This window comes from Ursus americanus, chromosome 13 (genome assembly GCF_024610735.1).
Source record: "Ursus americanus isolate L20-20 chromosome 13, mUrsAme1.1.p, whole genome shotgun sequence".
Classification (NCBI taxonomy): Eukaryota; Metazoa; Chordata; class Mammalia; order Carnivora; family Ursidae; genus Ursus; species Ursus americanus.
Window position 1 is genome coordinate 33,060,211 of NC_142139.1, and position 21,886 is coordinate 33,082,096.

General features: G+C 33.2%; 1 protein-coding gene across 1 annotated transcript in view; it reads left to right on the forward strand.

The window, feature by feature from the left end:
• USP38 (ubiquitin specific peptidase 38) overlaps positions 1 to 21,595 on the forward strand; it is a 31,759-nt gene extending 10,164 nt beyond the window's left edge. Inside the window, exons 4-10 of the mRNA XM_045798921.2 lie at positions 681 to 782; positions 4,229 to 4,387; positions 6,915 to 7,108; positions 9,676 to 9,769; positions 12,108 to 12,214; positions 13,375 to 14,737; positions 19,879 to 21,595. Of these exons, the coding sequence (XP_045654877.1) occupies positions 681 to 782; positions 4,229 to 4,387; positions 6,915 to 7,108; positions 9,676 to 9,769; positions 12,108 to 12,214; positions 13,375 to 14,737; positions 19,879 to 20,040 (2,181 nt within the window). The 3' untranslated portion in view covers positions 20,041 to 21,595. The remainder of the gene's footprint in view (positions 1 to 680; positions 783 to 4,228; positions 4,388 to 6,914; positions 7,109 to 9,675; positions 9,770 to 12,107; positions 12,215 to 13,374; positions 14,738 to 19,878) is intronic.
• The last annotated feature ends 291 nt before the right edge of the window (positions 21,596 to 21,886 follow it).

Consider the following 21,886-nt stretch of genomic DNA (forward strand, 5'->3'; position numbering starts at 1 on the left):
TCTCTGTACTTTGCTTACACTGCCATCTTTGCTCTGTCTCTAGTACACCAGGCTGGAGACCTCCGGGCCTTTCTAGTGCTTGGCCTTTGCCTTGCTTATGCTCTTCTCCCAGGTATCTGCAGGCTTACTTTCATTTCCTTTAGTTTTTTATAGTCAGATGTCACCTTTTAAATGGTGCATTTTTGAATACCCTAATAAAGGCCCCTTTGCCACTCAGCAGTCCCTATTCTTCATACCCTGTTTTCTTGTATTTATCTCTATGTTACTTTTTATTGTCTACCCAACCTGAAGACCGTAAGCCCTATCAAATTAGAGATTTTTTTAATCCACTATTGTGTCCTCAGTACCTAGAATAATGCCAAGCAATAGTAGCTACTGAGTCAATGTTTGTTGAATGAAATCCAATGAAGCGTGGGCTAAGGAATGATCACTTTGTAGGTAAGGCTTGACAGATTCGTATTTGATTAAGGGGTTTTAAGAGTTGTTTAGGCCACTATATTACCTTGATCTCTGTCATGTTGTTATTTTCCAACTTTCTCTCCCAAAGTAACATGTTATGATAGAACTTTCCAGGAACGGGGATAGTCATATAAATATTTTTTGTCCAAGGAAAATAGGCACTAATTGGGTTAATGATTTCCCTACAAACTCTTAAGGTGGATGTCTTATCTTTTTTGAAGGTTTTTAATCGACTTTGGTTTCCTCTTGTGAGACCTGGTGCTCTTGCAGTTCTTTCTCACATGCTGCTCAGTTTTCAGCATTCTCCAGAGGCATTCCATCTGGTAAGTTAGGACACAAGCTTTCTGCACTGCAGAACTTTGTGTTAAAATTTTAGTTTAATATGGAGTCATATTTGTATATAGTGAAAAAGATTGTAGGTTAGTCCTGACTCTGTTTTCTTGTAGCTTTATGATTTCTTAGAAAATTGAGGTTGTGGGATTTTCCTCCAAAGAATATATTTTCAGAATGTTTTGAGTCTCACCAAAACTGCTGCACTTGCAACCACTACCAGCTGTTGAATATTATTGCTCTACATGAGAGATGTCACGTGTCGGCGTCACTGATGGTTGTCTGTTCACGTAGGAACAGTGTAGAAGGAAAATGCTTTAGAATTTCAGAAACGTGAAGCATCAGGTGTTGTTTTATAGTCCCAGAATTAAGACTGCATTCTCTCCCAGCCCAGAGCCTACAAATCCTATTATACCTTTAAAATATATCCAGAACTCTACCACTTTTAATGAGCTACCTCACTGGTTTTGATTTGATTTGATTTGATTTCAGTTCTTTGATTATCAGTCATTACAGATGGAAATGACAAAATGTTATTTTGAGAACCTGTCCATCTCTCTAGTGCATCACAGGCACTAGATTGCTTCCTCTAGGGTCTGATCCCATTTTACAGGACTAGAACCTCATTATTAGTACGCCCACAATGTAAATATCTTAGGAATGCTGACCCAGTATGAGCAAATTCAAGGGAGACTGATGATGAAGTGCTGAATTCCAGTTGTTGATTATTAGCTAGAAATAAAACTAGCCTCAAAGATCCATATACATACTTAGGCTGCTTAGTGCCTCACTGCCACTGAAGGAAAATCTGCAGGCTTTATAGAAAGTAATAAAGATAATAAAAGATAAAGATCCTTACAGCAAGTAATATTATACATTGTCACGTAGAATGGGTTTTTCTGAGAATTTCTACAGTTAATCGCGTAATTGATGATCTTGACCGTCAACCAATAACCTTATATCTGTTTGTTACATAAACAAAACTCAAAACTTGAGCTAAGATAGCATGTGTACTAGCTAAGTCTAACAAGGTAAAGAACATCAATTATTTGTGTCTGTCTTCAGGCACAATCATGTGTAGGCCATTTGAGGAAAGATTTATTTTCAGATTTTCTGGGAGGGAGATTCTCTAATAAAACTTACTCATCCATTCTAATGTTTATTGCTCTTCACACTGAGGACATTTCTTAATCTCTCTGATTAGTCATTGATGCCATACTGTAAACCTATTTCTTGGCTTCCAGTTTTTTCAAAAGTTGGAAAACATCTCCATATGTTGTATTGCTTCTTTTTCTGAAAAACATAGTTGAAATAAAAATGGCTGACTTTGAAATATTGGCTTATTGAAATACTGATATGAAATCATTTATTTAAGGATTAGTTAGATCTGAAATTGAAAATATCGTCTGGCTTAGTAAATTCTAAAAACTAAGATCTAATTATTGCCTACATACTGTGCATAGCCTGACTGGCTACTCAACTAAAATAAACTTGGGCATCTCGTGGTGGGTCATATAGTAGTTATATCAACTATAACTCTAACTCAGTGAAGGCGGAGGTTTAGAAGTTGTTAACTGTGAGCAATAACCTGAAATCACCAACATCGTTATTCATAGCATTTTAGAGCAAACCAAGATTAATGTTATAATGTATGTTATTACAGACTAAATCGCTTTTCATATCCTTTTTATAAGTGGAAAGAAATTTATTTTAAACAAAAGAAAAATATCAAAGTTTCTAATAAGTTATATACATTTTCTCAAATAGTAACTTCAGTTTAGTGAGTATTACAGTAATGTCCACAAATATTTAGATTTGCTCACTTAAACTTTCAAGCAGTTAGAAGGTAATAGCCTGCTTGGACATATATCTCTATGCCTGTAAAGAACTTAGTCTCATTTCTATGTCAGTGACAATTTTGACCATATAGGATATAATAGTAGGCAACTATATTATCTGATTGCAAAGACCAAATCTACAGTAGGAAGGCTTTCGGAAGATTTGGAATTGTAAAGTATATAATCATTTCTTAAAAATTATTTTATCTTCTCTTCCATTTCTCTCTCTCTTTTCACCTGTGAGGACACAAAATAATTTTGGTGTTTTGCAAGAAACAAAACACTGCTATTTTAGCAAGAAAGTATCTGATAAATACGGCTTTAGAGAGCAAAATTATAATTCAGCTTTGTTTAGAAAAGAGAGATGAGAGCAGTAGAGTGAACTCATTAGGAACTGATGGTTTCATGGTCAAAATAATACCTTTGATGGACATAAGATCAAAGAAGGTAGTGCAAAAGTTAAAATGTGATTTTAAGACCTCAAACATGGAGTCAGAGCAAAATGAGAATAGCACTGTTAATTTAAGAATATGATTGTTCCTTTCAGAAGGAACAAAAGGGAGTTGATTATGATACTACTATAATTGTTATTATTGCCATTTGGTGGTAAGACCATAGAGCCATAACTGCACTTTTATCACAAGTTAGCAACCAGAAAAATGTTCTACAAATAGTACATAATAATATTAGAGGCCTTTTACATATGAAGTATAAATGTGTATTACTAGATTATGATTAATAATTAACTGGAACAAGGATACCACCGCACTAATGGAATGAGCCATTTCTGCAAAACCGAGTTTATCTTGTTAATAACCTCTTGAATATGTGATGACTCTGTATTGACCTTAGTCTAATTATATAATGATAGGACACTGTTGTGCTTATTATCAATACTAAGTTTTCTACATGTTTTTAAACAATGAGCATTTTAGATTTCCCTTTTATTTTTAACTCCAATTTCTTAAAAATAATAGAAATTTCTGATTCCATTTATTTTTAGAACCATCTCCTCTTTTTGGAGGTGGGGATTTGGAGTCGTTAATAAGGAAAAACATGCTAACGTAAGACATCTTCCCTATACTTATCTAAAAGAAGAGCCAAGCTGTAATTCTAGTTACTTCAGTTACTTTCTTGAAGTAGACTTTAATATGCAATGCACAGTGTTTAATTCTTTCAAGTGAAAAATCTAAAATTCACACTAGGTGGAGCTCTTAAGCTAATTTTAGGTTTATCTTTTAAAAATTTGTTCCTACTGAACAGTCTGGTAAATATAATAGTCCTAACATTTTTCAACCTAACATTTTTCAGAATGGCAGAAGTGACTAAGGCTTCTATTTTGTACCTGAGTTTATGTTTTAGATGGACTATAAGGATAAGGAGAGGGGTCTTATATGGAATTAAAATGATATGTGACTTTGAAACTTGATTTATCTTGATATTCTGGAAATTTTAACTTCATAACTTTTTTAGAAAAGGACTATGACTGAACATACAAAAAAGTACTTGCTGATCATGTAACGTTTGCATTCCATTTGTAGTCTAGAGAATTTGTTGCCCATTTGTATAAATTGAGGAATGTTTGTCTTTTTTCTCTTCAGATTGTTCCTCACGTAGTTAATTTGGTTCACTCCTTCAAAAGCGATGGTCTGCCTTCCAGTACAGCCTTCTTAGTGCAGTTAACAGAACTGATACACTGTATGATGTATCATTATTCTGGATTTCCAGATCTCTATGAACCTATTTTGGAAGCAATAAAGGTATGATGGTAGTTACACCAATATTTGTACAGCTGCAGACCATAGTGTGATAGATGAATGTAGTGAAACATTTATACAACTAGGTATTCAACTTACTATTCTATGGTAATATGCTTTTTATTTGAAAAATGTAATTAGAATCAGGGTTCATTAATATTTAGGGAGTAATTTCTTATTTGCTATAACTAATCTAAATTAATAAACATATTTCTTCAGTTCTACAATGCCATCAATTATAAGGCATATCTTTAAATTTATAACAGCTGTTGGGGAAATTTGTTTAAAAAGAAATGCTACATTAAGTAAATATATACATCACCACCGTATCCCAATATCAGAAGTGTTAAAATATTTTTTTAAAGATTTTATTTATTTATTTGTAAGAGAGAGAGCATGAGCAGGGGGAGGGACAGAGAGAGGGAGAAGCAGACTCCCACGGAGCAGGAAGCCCAACATGGGGCTCGATCCCAGGACTCCTGGATCGTGACCTGAGCCGAAGGCAGATGCTTAACTGACTGAGCCACCCAGGCTTCTATAATAGTGTTAAAATATTTCAGAACATCTTAGAATCAAGAAAAGGCAGTTTAATAAAATATTTGACTTTGTTTCCTTACTTGTTTTTATTCCATTTTTGCTATGGACTGTTCATGAATTTCCATATTTTATAGAATCTTTACTTGAGTTCTTTGTGAACTTAACCCGGTTTTTCAACTCTGTGTAGATAGTAGACCTAAAAAGTACTGATTCTGTTTGTCTTAAAGAATGGGTCACGATAGGGGTGCCTGGGTGGCTCAGTCGTTAAACATCTGCCTTCGGCTCAGGGTGTGATCCCAAGGTCCTGGGATTGAGCCCCGTGTCAGGCTCCCTGCTCTGCTGGGAGCCTGTTTCTTCTTATCCTTCTCCCCCTGCTTGTGTTCCCTCTCTCACTGGCTGTCTCTCTCTCTCTCTGTCAAATAAATAAATAAAATCTTAAAAAAAAAAAAAAAAGAATGGGTCACAAGTGTTCGCACTTCACTCTTAAATTTACTGCATAATCAGGGTGTTGCCAAAGAATTGCAAAATTTGCCTCAGTCAGACCTAATCAGAAGTTATTAGAAATCAGTGCTATTAGTAATGTTGCTTTTTGAGATCTGAAATACAAGATAAGTCTCATTATCTTTATTACCTCTTCTGTATCTGAAACGAATACAGAGCTTATTCTTTTTACTACATAGCTAGCTAAATCAAATGGATTTTGGTTGAACCCAAAACAAGACTGTTGAGCAGTTAATGTATTCCACTAGTGTGACATTTGACACTTTAGAAGTAAATGCTTTTATGTATAGGAGCATTTTATCATGGATTTAATAGTAATGTTAGTTTCTTTCTATGGTATCTGTGTCCACAGATGAAACCTCTTGCTGTTAATTGCCATTTTTCAGTGCTTTACATATTGAGAATTCTCGTAACTGAAATAGGCTCAGAGGAAGCAAGGTTCTCTTAATCCAAGGGCAACACTTTTCTAGTAACTGTCAACCACAAGAAAATTAAAAGATTAAAATTCCTTCAGAAAATGTTTTCTGAGTTCTAGGCACCAGATGGTAATAGCAGTCCGAAAAAAGGCTTAATGATGTTACCAACTTTCATTATTCTCCATTGCTCTATTCATGCTTGAAATCACTTAGATTTAAAATTATATCTTGGGGCACCTGGGTGGCTCAGTTGGTTAAGTGTCTGCGTTTGGCTCAGGTCATGATCCTTGGGTCCTAGGATCGAGCCCTGCATCAGGCTCCCTGCTTATTGGGGAGCGTGCTTCTCCCTCTCCCTCTGCCGTTCCCCCTGGTTGTGCCTGCTCTATCTCTCTCTCAAATAAATAAATAAAATATTTTAATAAATAAATAAATTGTATCTCAAATATCAAAGAGCAGATAAAAGAATCTGTATCTTACAAATAATAATTTTCTATATTGTTAAACACGAGATCGAGTTTTATTTTTTGAAGTCAGAGGTCATTGTGCTTAGGTGCTTTCGTTTTTCATCCCCTGATTGCTTTGAGCTTTTATTTCTAAGGGTTAATATTGAGTAAATAGTAGTTGGTGAATGAAAAGGAGATATTTTTTACTTTCACTAGAAAATTTAAAAGCAAATTGTTTGTTATTCAGTTGTATGCTAATTAAGTCTTCATTCTAGTGCCTTGGAGTAGCACTGCAGTATACTCTCTGATCTCACAGTTTCATTCTGAAACATTTTGCTGGCACACTGGAAACATAAGTAGTTCAAATATGATTTGAATTCCTGGTTCTTGAATATTTCTTAACTTGATAAACTCTACTTTAGGATGTACTTATTTATTTTAGGAGACAATTATTTTTGCCATGTAATATAATGTAACTTTTTCTGACGACTGGTCAAGTGTTAGGGGTGATTTCAAAACTGAGTGGAAGAAAAGAAAGATTAAATGTCAGTGGAAGAACCTTCTTTATGGTATTAATTAATTTAATAACACAGTTTATATTTTTAAGCTATTTCTCTTCTTGATGATCCACAGAATTTTCCTAAGCCCAGTGAAGAGAAGATTAAATTGATTCTCAGTCAAAGTGCCTGGACTTCTCAATCCAATTCTTTGGCCTCCTGCTTGTCTAGACTTTCTGGAAAATCTGAAACTGGGAAAACTGGTCTTATTAATCTAGGAAATACATGTTATATGAACAGTGTTATACAAGCATTGTTTATGGCTACAGAGTAAGTTTAAATTTGAACCTTTTTTGTTAACTGTAGAAATTGATGCATACTGATGAAATGTAAGACGGTGGGGTTGTCTTCACATTATTTCTTATAAATGGCAGAAATATTAATATTTGTATATAATTGCCTTATTCAGAAATGAAATTGCTTTCAGTGCTCAGGAACTATTAAAATGTTAATTTATATAAATTCTGCTTTATATTTATATTATGTATTGCATTGAGAATCTTTTGAATTATTCTGGCTTGATATTTATTAGTATAACAGAACGATTAAGTGGGCTTATTCCAAAGAGTTTAAGTATCCTCAAGTACTGATTTATTATTATTCTATAAGACAGTGTATTTTTTTAACCTATATATCTTTTAAGGGAGTTATGTTTAGTTTTTTCTGCTTGTAGATATTTTGCAGTTTATCAGATTGATAATTTCTTTGTTACTGTGAAAGAAGCTTAAGCTCTGTTTCCCTCCACAAGTTGTAGATACTGAACAAATATATAAACATACATGTTCCTTTGTCCTCTTACAGATTTACTTTCAAATTCATTTTCTTTTGCAGCCAAGCAAATACGAAATCAGAGGTTGTTAGCTATGTGTTATCTGTAACAGTACAAAATAATGATAAACTTTTCCTAAAGACAAAAACATGGTTGGATTTTTCCTTTCATCGCCAGTAGAGTGTTTATGGAACTTGACCAAAGATCTTTACAAGTTGAGTTCCATGCCTTTGTAAGTTTTTATGTCTACCTAGAGGAATCGTAAACTAAAAGATGAAGAGTTAGGTTTATTTTATTTTCTGGCCCCAGATATACTATCAACACTAAGGTGTGTTTTTTCTGTTTGGCTCAGTGTTTTATTTTTTTATTTGTTTGTATTTGAGATTTTTAATTTTTTTAAAAAATGTGTACACTTAGACACAAGTGATACTAAGCATGAAACTAAATTCAAATCTGTATCTCACCACCAGAGGTCATCTAGTCCAGCCAGATGATAGTGAAAGGAGAGACCCAAAGCAATTGTAACCAGCAACAGCAATTCAAAGAGCCATGTTATCGAATAAGCCAGTGATACTATCTAAGAATAGGCACATAGCATATTTTATTTCTTTGGCAATATGTGAATTCTTTGTGATTTAAAAAAAATAAATTCAGAAGTATATAAACTAAAAATCAGACATAAAAAAAATTTTTAATCAGACATCCCCATTCGCAAAAGTAATTTGTTAACAGTTTGTGTGCATTGTTTCAGATAATTTTTTTACAGTTACAAGATTTTATCTAGAACAAGAACAAATGCATTGTTTTTAAAAAATATTTATAATCTTATTTATATAGTTTTTTTCCAGCACTTGCTTTTATCTTTTAACGATTCGTGGTTGGAAGTATTCCCATGGTAGGGTAGTGACAGAACTGTCATTCTGAATAAATAGATGTACTATATTTTATTTTACCCTACTCCTATTGATGAACATTAGGTTGTTTTGTTCATAATTAACATCTCTCTGCCCATATGCAAATGTAGAGGATTTGCTTTGAATAGGGTATGCCAAATTGCTCTCCAGAAAGACTGAGGCGTTTGAACTTATATACTAATATATAATTGTACCTGTGACCCCATACTTTTAGCAGTACTTGTTATAGTTAGTCTTTGAAATTTTTCCTAATTGGGGGAAAAAATGTCTTTTTGCTTTAATTTGCAGTATTGCTGACCATTACAGAGTTTTCTCTATATATTTTTCTTTGTTCATTTGTGTTTGTTTTCTGAATAACCTGTTCTTTCTTTTGTGCACCTTTCTATTGGGTCTTTTTCTTTTTCATATTGGTTTATATAGACTCTGGATGATAATCCTTCATTACATGCCCTCTTCCTGTTAGTGTGATTCAAATTTGTAGAGTGTTTCATTTGTAATTTTTTATTTTATGTAGTGAAATCTGCTATTTCTCATTTGTAGTGTCTGAGTTGTAGGAAGGCTTCCCCCTCGATGTTTCCCCCCTCTTTTCTTTTAAATACTTCAGTAGTTTTCTATTTTACATTATCTCATTACTCCTCTGTGACATTTGCAATAATGTAAAATTTTATTTAATTCCATCTTTTTTTCAAACGGATACTGAATTGTTCCTATTCACATGTTTGAATAATTTATCCTTTTCCCATCCTGTACTTCTACCACATTCTTTAAATCACTCTAACATTGTAGTATGTTTTGTTGACAATATATTTTTTTATTTCATGCAGGTGCGTGAAAGAATTTAAAAGGTGCTCATTTAAGTTATTAATTAATAGCTTAATCAATTTCTATTTGCTAATCTAGAAAATAGGAATGCCGTGTGACAGCACATAGGCCATTGCCTGGTCCCATAGTAACTGTTTTGTTTATTGTCGTTCTTCCCTTCCTTCCTTCACTACATTGTGAGTAGTAACTCTGCTAGGTAAAGGGCCATCAGGTGAATGATGTTTTACTTAGAAGATAACAAATTTTTGAACTAACTACCTTTTAGCTTTTAAAAAATGCATGTGTGTATGTATGTACATGTATACAAGAATCACTGTTTTATTCCCTTTCAGTTTCAGGAGACAAGTATTATCTTTAAATTTAAATGGGTGCAATTCATTAATGAAAAAATTACAGCATCTCTTTGCCTTTTTGGCTCATACACAGGTGAGTGTAAGTGTGTATAGTATGTATATGTTAACTTCATTGGTAGTATTCTTTAAAGTTCACATTTTACCAAACTTGGTGAGTCTTTTTTAAATAATATATATTTGACACAGCAAAACAAATCCACTTAGATGTGCTAAAGAGATCCTGCCTAAAATCAGGATATGCTCTAAGTTTTTATTTCTTCCCCCTGGTTTTCATTCCGGTAGATGAATATTATGCTGACCCTTTGTTCTAATTATTATAGATAAAATCTGATTTTCACCCCAATAAATAAGCTTCTTCATGAAGAAGTCTTTTTAAATGCATCTTTAATAGTTTAAAGATACTAAAGTGATAGATTTTTCACAATAATAAATAATTAAAATAATTTTGTGGCACATTGGCTTCTTTTTTCTCCTGTTTCTAATATAGGTACACTCTCATTCTTATTATGACCAAAATTTTAAGCTCTAGAACTTAACGGATAAACAACTTTATCTGTTAAGTTCTAAGGCTTAAAATTTTATGATGATCTTTTATTGTCCACAAATTAATCCAAGGAAATGAATTTATGCTACTGGCAAGAAAATCACATATAGTAAACATTCATTCAAGAGACATTTATTGAGAGACACAATATGGAGTCTGATAAGCATTCAGAGGGGAAGGGAATCCTTATGCTCAAGGAACTCTTAAGTTTTGAGCAGTACATATGAATAATGTATATATCATTTATAAATAATGTATATTATTATTTTCTGCTTTTACTCTGATTGTCTTTTTTACAGAATTCTAAAAGAGTAGGTGGGAGAGTCAGAAGAGAAGATAGCTTTAGTGGGATTGAGTTGATAAGGATGCCTTGTTTCCTATCTATAAGTTGTGAAATAGCTCAAGTATAACTACTTAAGTGGAAAAAAATAATATATGAGTGATGGCCTGTAAGTAATAATATACTCAAAGAGATAATTTTATTATTCTCTTTCTGAGGAAAATATGTCCACAAATTAAATTTAACATCTCAGGACCAAGGGAGATGAAATCTCTTCCCTCCGACTGCCAGACATTATTTTCCTAGTAAATTGATTTCTGTGCTTGATTTATCACTAGTCTATATTTACCGTATACTATATAAAATGTATATCTGTGTGTATATGTACATATAAATATATATATTATCTTACTGAATCAGGGCTGTTAGAAAAAAACTATAGGAGGGTTCCATGCTCCCAAGGAAAGAAGAAAGGAATTCACAAGAGAACCTAATGAAAGTTCTATCACAGTTGAGACGTTGTCTGATAGGGAGCCAACAAGAATTGTTTTAGGTAGATGGATTTCCTTATATAATTGAAAAGGCTTTTTTTTCTTATAATTGAGAAAGCTAACATTCATTGAGCATTTAAATGTGCCTAGCTTCTATCCTAAGTAGTTTACATGTATTATTTCTTAATCCTCAAAAACAATCTATGAAGTAATAAGGTAGTATCCCCATTTTACAGATGAAGAAACTAGGTTTACATTACGTGCTTTTCAGAGTCATGCAAACAAGTGTCAAATTGGGGTATGAACCAAATGACTCTAGAGCTTATGCTCAACTAGTATGTTAAAGTTCCTTCCTTCCGAATCCTATCAACACCTCTATTTTGATAAAATTTTTCTTAACTGGGGACTCTGTTTTATACCACAAATATTCAAAATGTCAGGAGAATTCTAAGTTTTCAAGTTATAATCACATCTCTTTAGATGCCTTTTCAGTTCCTTTCCATTGTTGCAAAATCTAGGATTTGAACCAAGAATGCTTCAAAGTCAATGAGCAGCCCCTTCACTAGACCTCCTCCACGCCAAAAAAAATCAGCTAGGACCCTAAACAGTATACTTACATTGTGTACACTTAGGAAATGTATATCTAGTCAAAGAAATTTTCATCCAAAGTAGATATGCATGGCCGTCAGTACTCCCCTTGTTTTATCCAAAATGTCTTTTTCAGATTTTGTTTTTCAAAAAGTTATGGATGCAAGGATATGCCTGTCATAGAGGGATAATGCCAGTAGCATTGTAGTAAGTGTTCGAGAGACCTGGGTTCTAATGTGACTCCCTCTGGCACTATTTTAGCTGTATAACCTCGGGCACGTTACATGTTTCTCTAAATGTTAATTGTTATCTGCAGAACGAGAAGTTATGACTGAAGATTACCTAAATTTATTTCTAATTTTATCTGTCTCCATTTCTGGCACTTTGTAGTAGGGTTAAGTGCAATGTAATTTTAATTAATCTTCATTAAACATTGTATAGTAAGATTTCAGTTATTTGATTCATGGTGTGAGAATCACTTCCTTGTATTTTCTCTACTGATATCAAGAGAGAAGCATATGCACCTCGGGTATTCTTTGAGGCTTCTAGACCTCCATGGTTTACCCCCAGATCACAGCAAGACTGTTCTGAATACCTCAGGTTTCTGCTAGACAGGTAAAAAGTATTTTGAAAGTTATGATTTGAATTGTTCTCTTTCATAACGGATTATTTCTATGGCATATTGTTTTTGCCTTCAAAAACATATTTCAGGCGTTAACCTTTAAATACCTTGCATTTACTACATATATTTAAGTGTGCTTTTGTTTTTAATTTGGTTTCTTTTTTTGATTTTCTTACTTTGGACCAGCTGTTCTCAGAGTGTGGTACAAAGACCCCCTAGGGATTCCAAAAACATTTTCAGGAGTCTTCCCTTTTCTAAGTATATATCTGTGTGTATGTAATTGAGGCCAGATTTTCTTCATATGCTTCATCCAGAACAACATACCACAATAGATTGAATGCAGAGCAGCTATGAGGATCCTGCTGTCTTCTGTTAAGCCAGATACTTAAAATATTTGCAAAATGTAAAACAATGCCATTCTTCTCACTAAATTTTTGGTTTTAGAAAATATGACTTTTCATAATGAATATTATTAATATTAACACATAATGGGTTTATTGTTTTCAAATCTATTATTACTTTTATACTCAGTTTTTGAATACAGTAAATTTTATTGCTGGGTATAGCCACATGAGTGAAAGCTGTTGGGTTCCTCAATTTTCCTCAATTACTTTTAAGAATATAATGGGATCTGGAGACCAAAAAATTTAATAGTTGCTCCTTTAGACCAGTGCATAGTTAGATGAGTTTGGTATATTTTATTGTCTCCTTACCACTTAGTTAATAAAACCTTTATCTTCTTCTCCAGATCTTTGCCTCCCTTCTGTTACATGAATGACTAGTAAAGTTGGTTGAACTTAACATGTGCAATCAGCTAAGGACATGTGGAGTGGCTTCTCTGTACCAGGCTTTGTATGAGATGTCAGGCAGACAAAGTTATGTAAGATAATTAGTGGACATATATCATTTACTGTCATGTAGTAAGTGCTATAAAATAGCAGTATGAAGAAAGAATGAAACTATACGGTAGTAATAGCCCCTAATTTCTAATCTACATTCTCAAATTGTTTGATTTTCCTCTTGATTGTTTAAATTAAGCATTATATTTGATTAAAATAATTTGGCTGTTTATATGAGCCACCAGTATTTTTAAATAGCAATGACATTGAAACTTAAGTGAAGCAACAATATAATGATACATACTGTCTTGCAGGCTACACGAAGAAGAAAAGATCTTGAAAGTTCAGTCCTCACACAAGCCTTCTGAAAGTCTGGGGTGCAATGAAACTTCTTCACAGGAAGTAGCCAGTAAGGCAGCTGTACTAACAGAAAGCCCTTGCACAAGTGATGGTGAGAAGACTTTAATAGAAAAAATGTTTGGAGGAAAACTACGAACTCACATATGTTGTTTGAACTGCAGGAGTACCTCACAAAAAGTGGAAGCCTTTACTGATCTTTCACTGGCCTTTTGTCCTTCCTCTTCTATTGAAAACTTGTCTTTTCAAGATGCAACATCATCACCCAATACACAAGATGGTGGTCTAATGCAAGCCAATGTACCTGGTCCTACAGAAGAACCAGGAGTTTTTAATCCAGCAACAGCTGCCTTTGTTTGTGACTCAGCTGTGAATGAAAGAATGTTAGGCAGTCCTTCTGATGAGTTTTGCTGTACTGAAAACACTTGTGTCCCCAATGAATCTAGCAGGATTCTTGTTAATAAAGATGTACCTCAGAAACCAGGAGGTGGAAACACACCTTCAGTAACTGACTTACTAAATTATTTTTTGGCTCCAGAGATTCTTACTGGCGACAACCAGTATTATTGTGAAAACTGTGCCTCTTTGCAGAATGCCGAGAAAACTATGCAAATCACGGAGGAGCCTGAGTACCTTATTCTTACTCTCCTGAGATTTTCATATGATCAAAAGTATCATGTGAGAAGAAAAATTTTAGACAATGTGTCACTGCCACTGGTTTTGGAGTTGCCAGTTAAAAGAACTACTTCTTTCTCTTCATTGTCAGAAAGTTGGTCTATAGATGTTGACTTCACTGATATCAGTGAGAACCTAGCTAAAAAATTAAAGCCTTCTGGAACTGAAGAAACTTGCTGCTCCAGATTGGTGCCATATCTATTAAGTTCTGTTGTCGTTCACTCTGGTGTGTCCTCTGAAAGCGGGCATTACTATTCTTACGCCAGAAACATCACAGGTACAGAGTCCTCATACCAGATGTGCCATCAGTCTGAAACTCGGGCGCTAGCGTCCTCCCAGAGTCATTTACTAGGGAGAAATAGTCCCAGTGCGGTTATTGAACAGGATTTAGAAAATAAGGAGATGTCAAAAGAATGGTTTTTATTTAATGACAGCAGAGTGACATTTACTTCATTTCAGTCAGTCCAGAAAATTACGAGTAGGTTTCCAAAGGACACAGCTTATGTGCTTTTGTATAAAAAACAGAACAGCACTAACAGTTTAAGTGGTAGCAGTTCAACCAGTGGACTCTGGGTAAATGGAGACCCACCTCTACAGAAAGAACTTATGGATGCTATAACAAAAGACAATAAACTGTATTTACAGGTAAGTTGGAAACAGAAGCTTCCATCATTTGTGGAAAATATTTAAACAATTGCTTTAACAGTGGTTAAATGAGTGCCCTAATTTTAAAATCCAACTTCTACATTTTCAAGGAATTTACAGAGTGGCAATTCTGAAATTTGAGTCTGGGTTTATATAAATGGGTTCAGCCTATATAAATTATCTTACTTTCTAATGCTATGAATTAATTATAAAAAGTTGCACTTAGATGCAATATAAAAGACCACACTTGTTTTTAATTACAAAAAATGTGATCATTATAAAACCATTCCATACAGAAATACAAGAAGCTTAGTAAAGTGGAAGTATCTTCCCTCTCCTCTTTAGTCCCACTTACCAGGGGAAACAGCTGCTGAATTTGGTGTTTATTCCATTCTAGACTATTTTACAGATATTTTAAGGGCACTTCCTAACAGGTGGATAAGATAAAGGACACCAATAGGTAGAATATGTTAAAAAAAAAAAAAGAAAGAAAGAAAGAAAGAAAAGCATATTTGTATTCTTTAAGGACCTGAGCAATAAAACCAAGGAGCTAATAGAACAATTAGTGAATAAAAACTATGGAACAAAGGTTTCGTATGAGCTGAATTTACTTACAAATACACTTTTTGCAAGGAGTTAGTGATTTTATTACTTAAAAGTTAATAAAGATCTTGCTGCAAGTATTTTTCTCTGAAACCTGCCAACTTGCTAATAGCATAAGAACCAACACTAAATTATCGGTGAAATTGTAGGTGTATTAATTGCATAATCCAAGTGATTTTATGCATTTACATAAGTTAAGTTCTAAAAATTTTGTGTTTGAAAATCACAAAGCTGAAAGATACAGATTAAGAGAAGAAATGGATCGGGGCTCCTGGGTGGCGCAGCGGTTAAGCATCTGCCTTCGGCTCAGGGCGTGATCCCGGCGTTCTGGGTTCAAGCCCCACATCAGGCTCCTCCGCTATGAGCCTGCTTCTTCCTCTCCCACTCCCCCTGCTTGTGTTCCCTCTCTCGCTGGCTGTCTCTATCTCTGTCAAATAAATAAATAAATAAAATCTTAAAAAAAAAAAAAAAAAAAAAAGAAGAAATGGATCGCTATAGTACTGATTTTTAGGAGGAAATTTTCTCAAAAGTTTTCAAATTGACTGTACTATAAAATACTCAAATGATACATTGTTAAAGGAGTATGGCAGTGTTCTAGAGTAACACAAAAATAATATATTTTACAGAAAAAAAATTAGAAACAATATTTATTAAACCTGATTCACCACCAAAGATTCTTACATCCAGTCAGAGAAGGATTATGATCTAGGTAACAGGATGTATTCAACCATATCCTTCTTGCTTGATATTAAATAAGCACCAGATATTAATCATCATGATTCTTGAAGATTAGAAAGGAGGAGTAAGGGCAAGAGGGTTAGGTTGAAATAGAAATTTTCTGTGATATAAGATACAGAAAATAAGGCCAAGTACAATCTTGACTTGTGGAAATATGCAGATTATATATCAGTGATTGAGCAAAATAGTATATTTATCAAAGGAGAGAGACATGGGTTTTAAAAATATGAGGAACTACTCTATTTCTGTGATTGGATTGCCAAAATTCTTGTAACCATAACAACTACTTTATTACAGCCTACCTCCAAATGATTTTCTTAACTATTTACCCCCTTACAGTATTTACAGTATCTGAGTATGACAAGCCATTCTTTTCATTATTGTTTTAAGGCCTGTTGTCACTATAAAGGAAAGCTTTATGTACTTTGTTAATTCAGTTTTTCAGTGCTTATAGATGTTCTAAATTCCATCTGAAGTCTCAGATTGACAAGTTATTTAATGTAAAAAAGATATTGCCAAATTTTACATTAAGATATTTATGTTCCTGTATTAAGACAGGATATTAAATCAAAGCTTATTACCAAAGAACCTTTTTAAAGCAAATTATGGTAATAAATCCTCAACTCTTACTTAAAAACTTAAATACATTTATACTATGTCTTATTTACTTTCAAATACAATAATCTAATTGATTTATGTTGAGGTTTGAATTGTGATGGTTCTCATACTATTTAACTGAATCATTCTGGTATTTTAAGTTTGTGTTAAGAGACTATATTGTTTTGAATACATGGAACACATATATATGTTTTTGTTCTTATTTTCATTTTTGTTTTTACATTTTTGAGGTATAGTTCAAAATTTGTGCTCATTTCATATTAATAATGCTTTAAAATAGATTGCTATGTCAAGAATACAACTTTTAAGATTTAGCTTTATACCTACTTATAAAACAATCGCAAAAAATTAACCAAATCTTAGTGAAGGTAAGGATGTGGAGTGAACATTTTGAGTTCCTTTGCTCTCGAGTAGTACTGCAAATGAATTTACATCATAGTACAGTTCAGGGTAGCTACTTTCTTTTTTAATTCTTCATAATCACATTAGAAATTCATCTTCTGTAATTTTAACAAGCTGTTTTGGGGATTCCATTTTTAAATTTTACTAAAATCACATCTAGATTGACGTGTGTTGGAAAGAAACTCTTGCTCGTTCTGGTGTTGGTGAGATTAGTGATTTTGAAAAGTGGACAAAAAATCGTATGTGACCAAACCCTTTTCTGCTGTGTATCCTAGCCTGACACATAGGACTGTGAATCACAAAGTAAATTTTGGGAAGGGCTTTTTCTTCATTTATTTCTTTCCCTTCAATCCAACTAGTGGTTAAGAAGTGTCTCTATTATTTTAGTGTCTGGACTCCAAAAATTATGCTTTTGGTTAGGATCCAGTGAGAGAAGTTTGTGTGAGTAGCACCAGCATCGTACCATGAAGATCACCACCTATCTCCACATGTCCACATCAACTATAGACAGAGCTTCTGTCCTTTCTCGTTTGGTTTCTTTCCTTTGTTTCTTAATATTTTTCTTTATCATACATACAGAAGAGTATACGTAATATATCTGTGTAGTTTAAAGAAAAATTAAAGATGATTAATTTTATGTTAACATATTCATTTAAATGACAAATCTAAATATTCTGCAAATTATTTATCCCAAAGCAACTCCAGGCCTATAGTCCATTACTAAATAAGAATTAATTTTAATACTTGATATAAAATTGGGATATAAAATATGCACTATGAGAATTGTAACTTTTGACATTATACACAGTGCTTTCATCTATATGAAAAGAAGTTGTGAAGTTTTCCCTGCTCCAATCCATTAAGCTTATCTTCCGAAAACAGGATATCACACATTTTTCTCTGTCAGCCATATATTTATATAAGTAGATAAAAAGCAAAAAAGGAATATTCCTTTCTTGGTAAGCTGTCTTGAAATACAGTATAGTTTTCATGCATCTCAGAAGCAATGGAGTTAATTTTGTAGTGTGTGTATCCTTTAACACTGCTTCTGAGGGGGGAGTTACTTTCTAACAAAATTTGCCGCATCTTTTGGGAGCAGAACTTCTTGAGCTCTACCTTGCATATTCAGTTTTATTAATTTCATTAGGGAACATGATCTATATCTGAAACCAGATCTTAGATACAGAGTCATTTTCGTTGCGTGTTTGGATGGTTTAACAGGTTATAGAGCTACAGCAATGAGGATTTTGTTTCTTATTTTTGTGTCTATTTCTTACATACATACCGATAGCTTTTATTTTCTACCTATAAAACTAAAAGTTTTAGTTTCTATTTTAATTCTTATTTTAATTTTACAGATTAAAAAATAGATTATGTCTTAAAAAACATTATACAAAGGAACCAGCACAGTAAATTAAAAAGTTTTTGAGAAGTATCTTGCAAATGAAGTTTTAAAAGCCTCTCTAAACCCTGCCTGAGACTGGTTAATTAGACCATTCTGTTACAAGGATTTCTTATCTAAGGTCATATTCAGCTATACAGATTTGTAATTCTTGATCATTTTTTTGTATTGGCAATCGCACAGCTGTCACTGTATGTTACGGAGAAATAAGGTGTTCATAATGTGAGAAATAGATGTCCAATTAAGCCTGGTTTTTTACTCCATAATAAAAAAGTGGGCATCTTGTGAAGAGGGGAGAATAGTTAACTAAAAAAATTTAGCTAGAAATTATAAAATAACACTACCTTGTCAATTGGAGCAAAGTAACTGGGCTTTTAGTTGAAAATTGGAAATCGTATAGTTTTTATGATTACTGTTAAGTGTATTTTTGAAGTTCTTCAGGATGGTTATGCTGAACAAGTTAAGAGTAGCTTTTAGACGTTATTGATACTGACTTCATCTGAAAGTTATAGAACCTTTCCCAGAAAAATGGGTATATGCCAGAATATTTTACATTTTCTTCCAAGGAGTTCGTACCAGTTTTAGAATGCAATTTGACACCTTGCCAAATGAATTACCATTATTTATTTACATTTGCTCCTTCTGAAGCTAAGTAGCTATTAGTGTTCTAATCTGAGATCATTAATATTTATTGAGCACCTAATATGTGTCTGGCAGATAGGCCAGTCTGACTGGTTCCTGGTAAAAGTTCTGATAATCTGGTAGGGAAACGCTGTAAGTAATACTGTAAGGAGATAGGCTCCATTTTCCTTAGCAATGTTATTGAAATCCTACCTTTATTTATTGAGCAGTATTCTAAGGAAAGGGTAGGCAACATTCAGCCTTCTTTCATTATTTATGCCTTTTACTGTATCACCCACATACAAAATAACCCCACTTAGATAAAGAGTAGATAATCCATTGCCATAACCTTTAAATTCTACATTCTGTGTATTAGAAAGGAAATCTATTCCTATGTGTGTTGATGAGTGTTTATAAAAACTATAGTATTCCTGTAGAGGAATTTTAGGATGTGGAACATCAGTTTTCTCTTTTGCAAACTGAAGTATTGAAACAGAACGGGCTTTAGGATCTGTCATTCTGTAGAGTTACACCAGGATTTTGCTCTCCGTCTTACTTGTTCCATCTGTGATGTACTTTCCTTTAGTAAGATTTGGTAAGGATTAGTATAGTCAGTATTTTTTAAATTACTGAGAGTCGAGGGATGCTTATGAAGAATTAAGTCAGTTTTTAAATATTCTTAAAATATTTATATAGATGATATACTCATCCATTGTATTTAGGGTTTTAATTTTATAAAAATTCTTTTTAATTTTAGGAACAAGAGTTGAACGCTCGAGCCCGGGCCCTACAAGCTGCATCTGCCTCCTGTTCATTTCGCCCCAATGGATTTGATGACAATGACCCACCGGGAAGCTGTGGACCAACTGGTGGAGGGGGTGGAGGAGGATTTAATACAGTTGGCAGACTCGTATTTTGATCCTAAGAGAATCCAAAATGCACTGGTCACAAAACATCTAATACTATGACTGTTAAAATGTCAGACTGTAACAAATATCATACCTATCTTTTATTTTTCTTTTCATTAGACCCTTATACTTTAAGAAAACACACTCAGTGCTTGTTTTTATTTTCTTGACAATACATTTATTAACAAATGCATCATGGGAAAAAAATCTACCTCTTAAAATTCCATTTGCTTTTATGGTTAGACGTGCTTGACCAAAAATTTTCAGAGGAAAATATGTACCCGGTCCCTAATTAAGCTGCATTAAATTTAGCAGAGGCATTTAAATGGTCTCGTTTTCAGTTTTACTAAACAAAAATATATAATTTTACTAAAACTAAAATATATAATTCATTTAGCATCTTTTATAAAAGAATCGATGCTAAAAATGATGGATATATTATTTAAAAAGAAAGAAAAAATCCTTTATTTCGTGCATCGTACCCCATTATTAAATTCAAATCTTTTAAAATGCTAAAAATAATACAGTCTCTAATGAAGGCAATAACATAAAATTTTTCAAACTATAGTACTTTTCAGGTTTTTGTTTAGTGCTGTCTTCAGCATCACTGTATCTGCATTTCAAATACAAATGTTTTAAAAAAGGATTATTTATACATATATGCTGAACTGATTTTAAGAAAGGTGCATGATCCTGTAGGAACAACATTTTTACCTAAAAATTGCTAACTTTGTAGTATTTCTAATTGTTTAAGGATTTTTAAATTCTATTTCAGGGAGTATATCTTCTGTGTGTTTTGAAGGAGGTGAGTTCTGTATGTGCCTTGCAGTACTGTAATTCAAAAATAGGAATCTTTGGCTGCGGAAAAGTTTTTTAAAAATGAAATGCTAGGAAGTAATTTTTTGTGCTAACATTAAAATTATAACTTTTTGAAAGATATTAGATTTTCCTGAAGTAAAATCTGATGGTTCTAAATCAATAAGTGTGATAGATTATTTTTAAATCGTAGAAGAATTCAGAGGAAATGAACCGAGGCAAGTAAAAAAATTCTTTCTTGATTTTGTTACTTAATCCTCAGATTATTAAACATCAATTGCATATTTTTAGAGTTGGACATTTGGGTGTTTTGTTTTTTTTTTTCATTTGACTCTTGTGCTTCACAGAGTTGTTTCTATTTCATAGTTTCAGATAAAATGGTGAAACATCAGACCCTACCATCCTGCATTTTCTTTTACCAGGGAGTGGGAAACAAGTCAGTTCTCCTGGGTATTGATTATATGTATTCTAGGAGTTATCCTAGTTGTCCCTGTTCCTAAAATTTTTAACTTATCCATGGTTGTACATTGTTCCGAAATCGTTCTTATATTTATTTTGAAAACATTTTAAGGAAAGAGTGTTCTTTGGTGATTTGGAGTCTTATCTTTTTCCCAAGCATTTAACGGTGGTAGTTAAAAAACAGAACTCCTCATCTTCATTCCACTGTGTCCCACTCCTAACTTGTTTCCAGTCACCAGGAAGATTAGGAAAACTGATTGGATTAAAACTGGAAATTCTTTGCATAATCGATTGAGATTTGTCTTTTTTATAAGTGAATGAAACAGACAAATTTTATTGCACTGTCTTTCCTGTGCACTTCCTCTTGTCTTAATAGTATATTCCTAAGCTACTCTATGTGTTCGGTTATCTACTGGCTAATTAATGATTTATTAACAGATTATATCAGTATATAGCATTTATTGAAGTTGGTAAAGTCATTTAATACTTGGTACATTAATATTGGACTCAGCTGCTCCTGGGAACTTTCTTAAAGACAGACCTACACATGGTTTTATCTATGAGTACCAAATCATTCAAGGA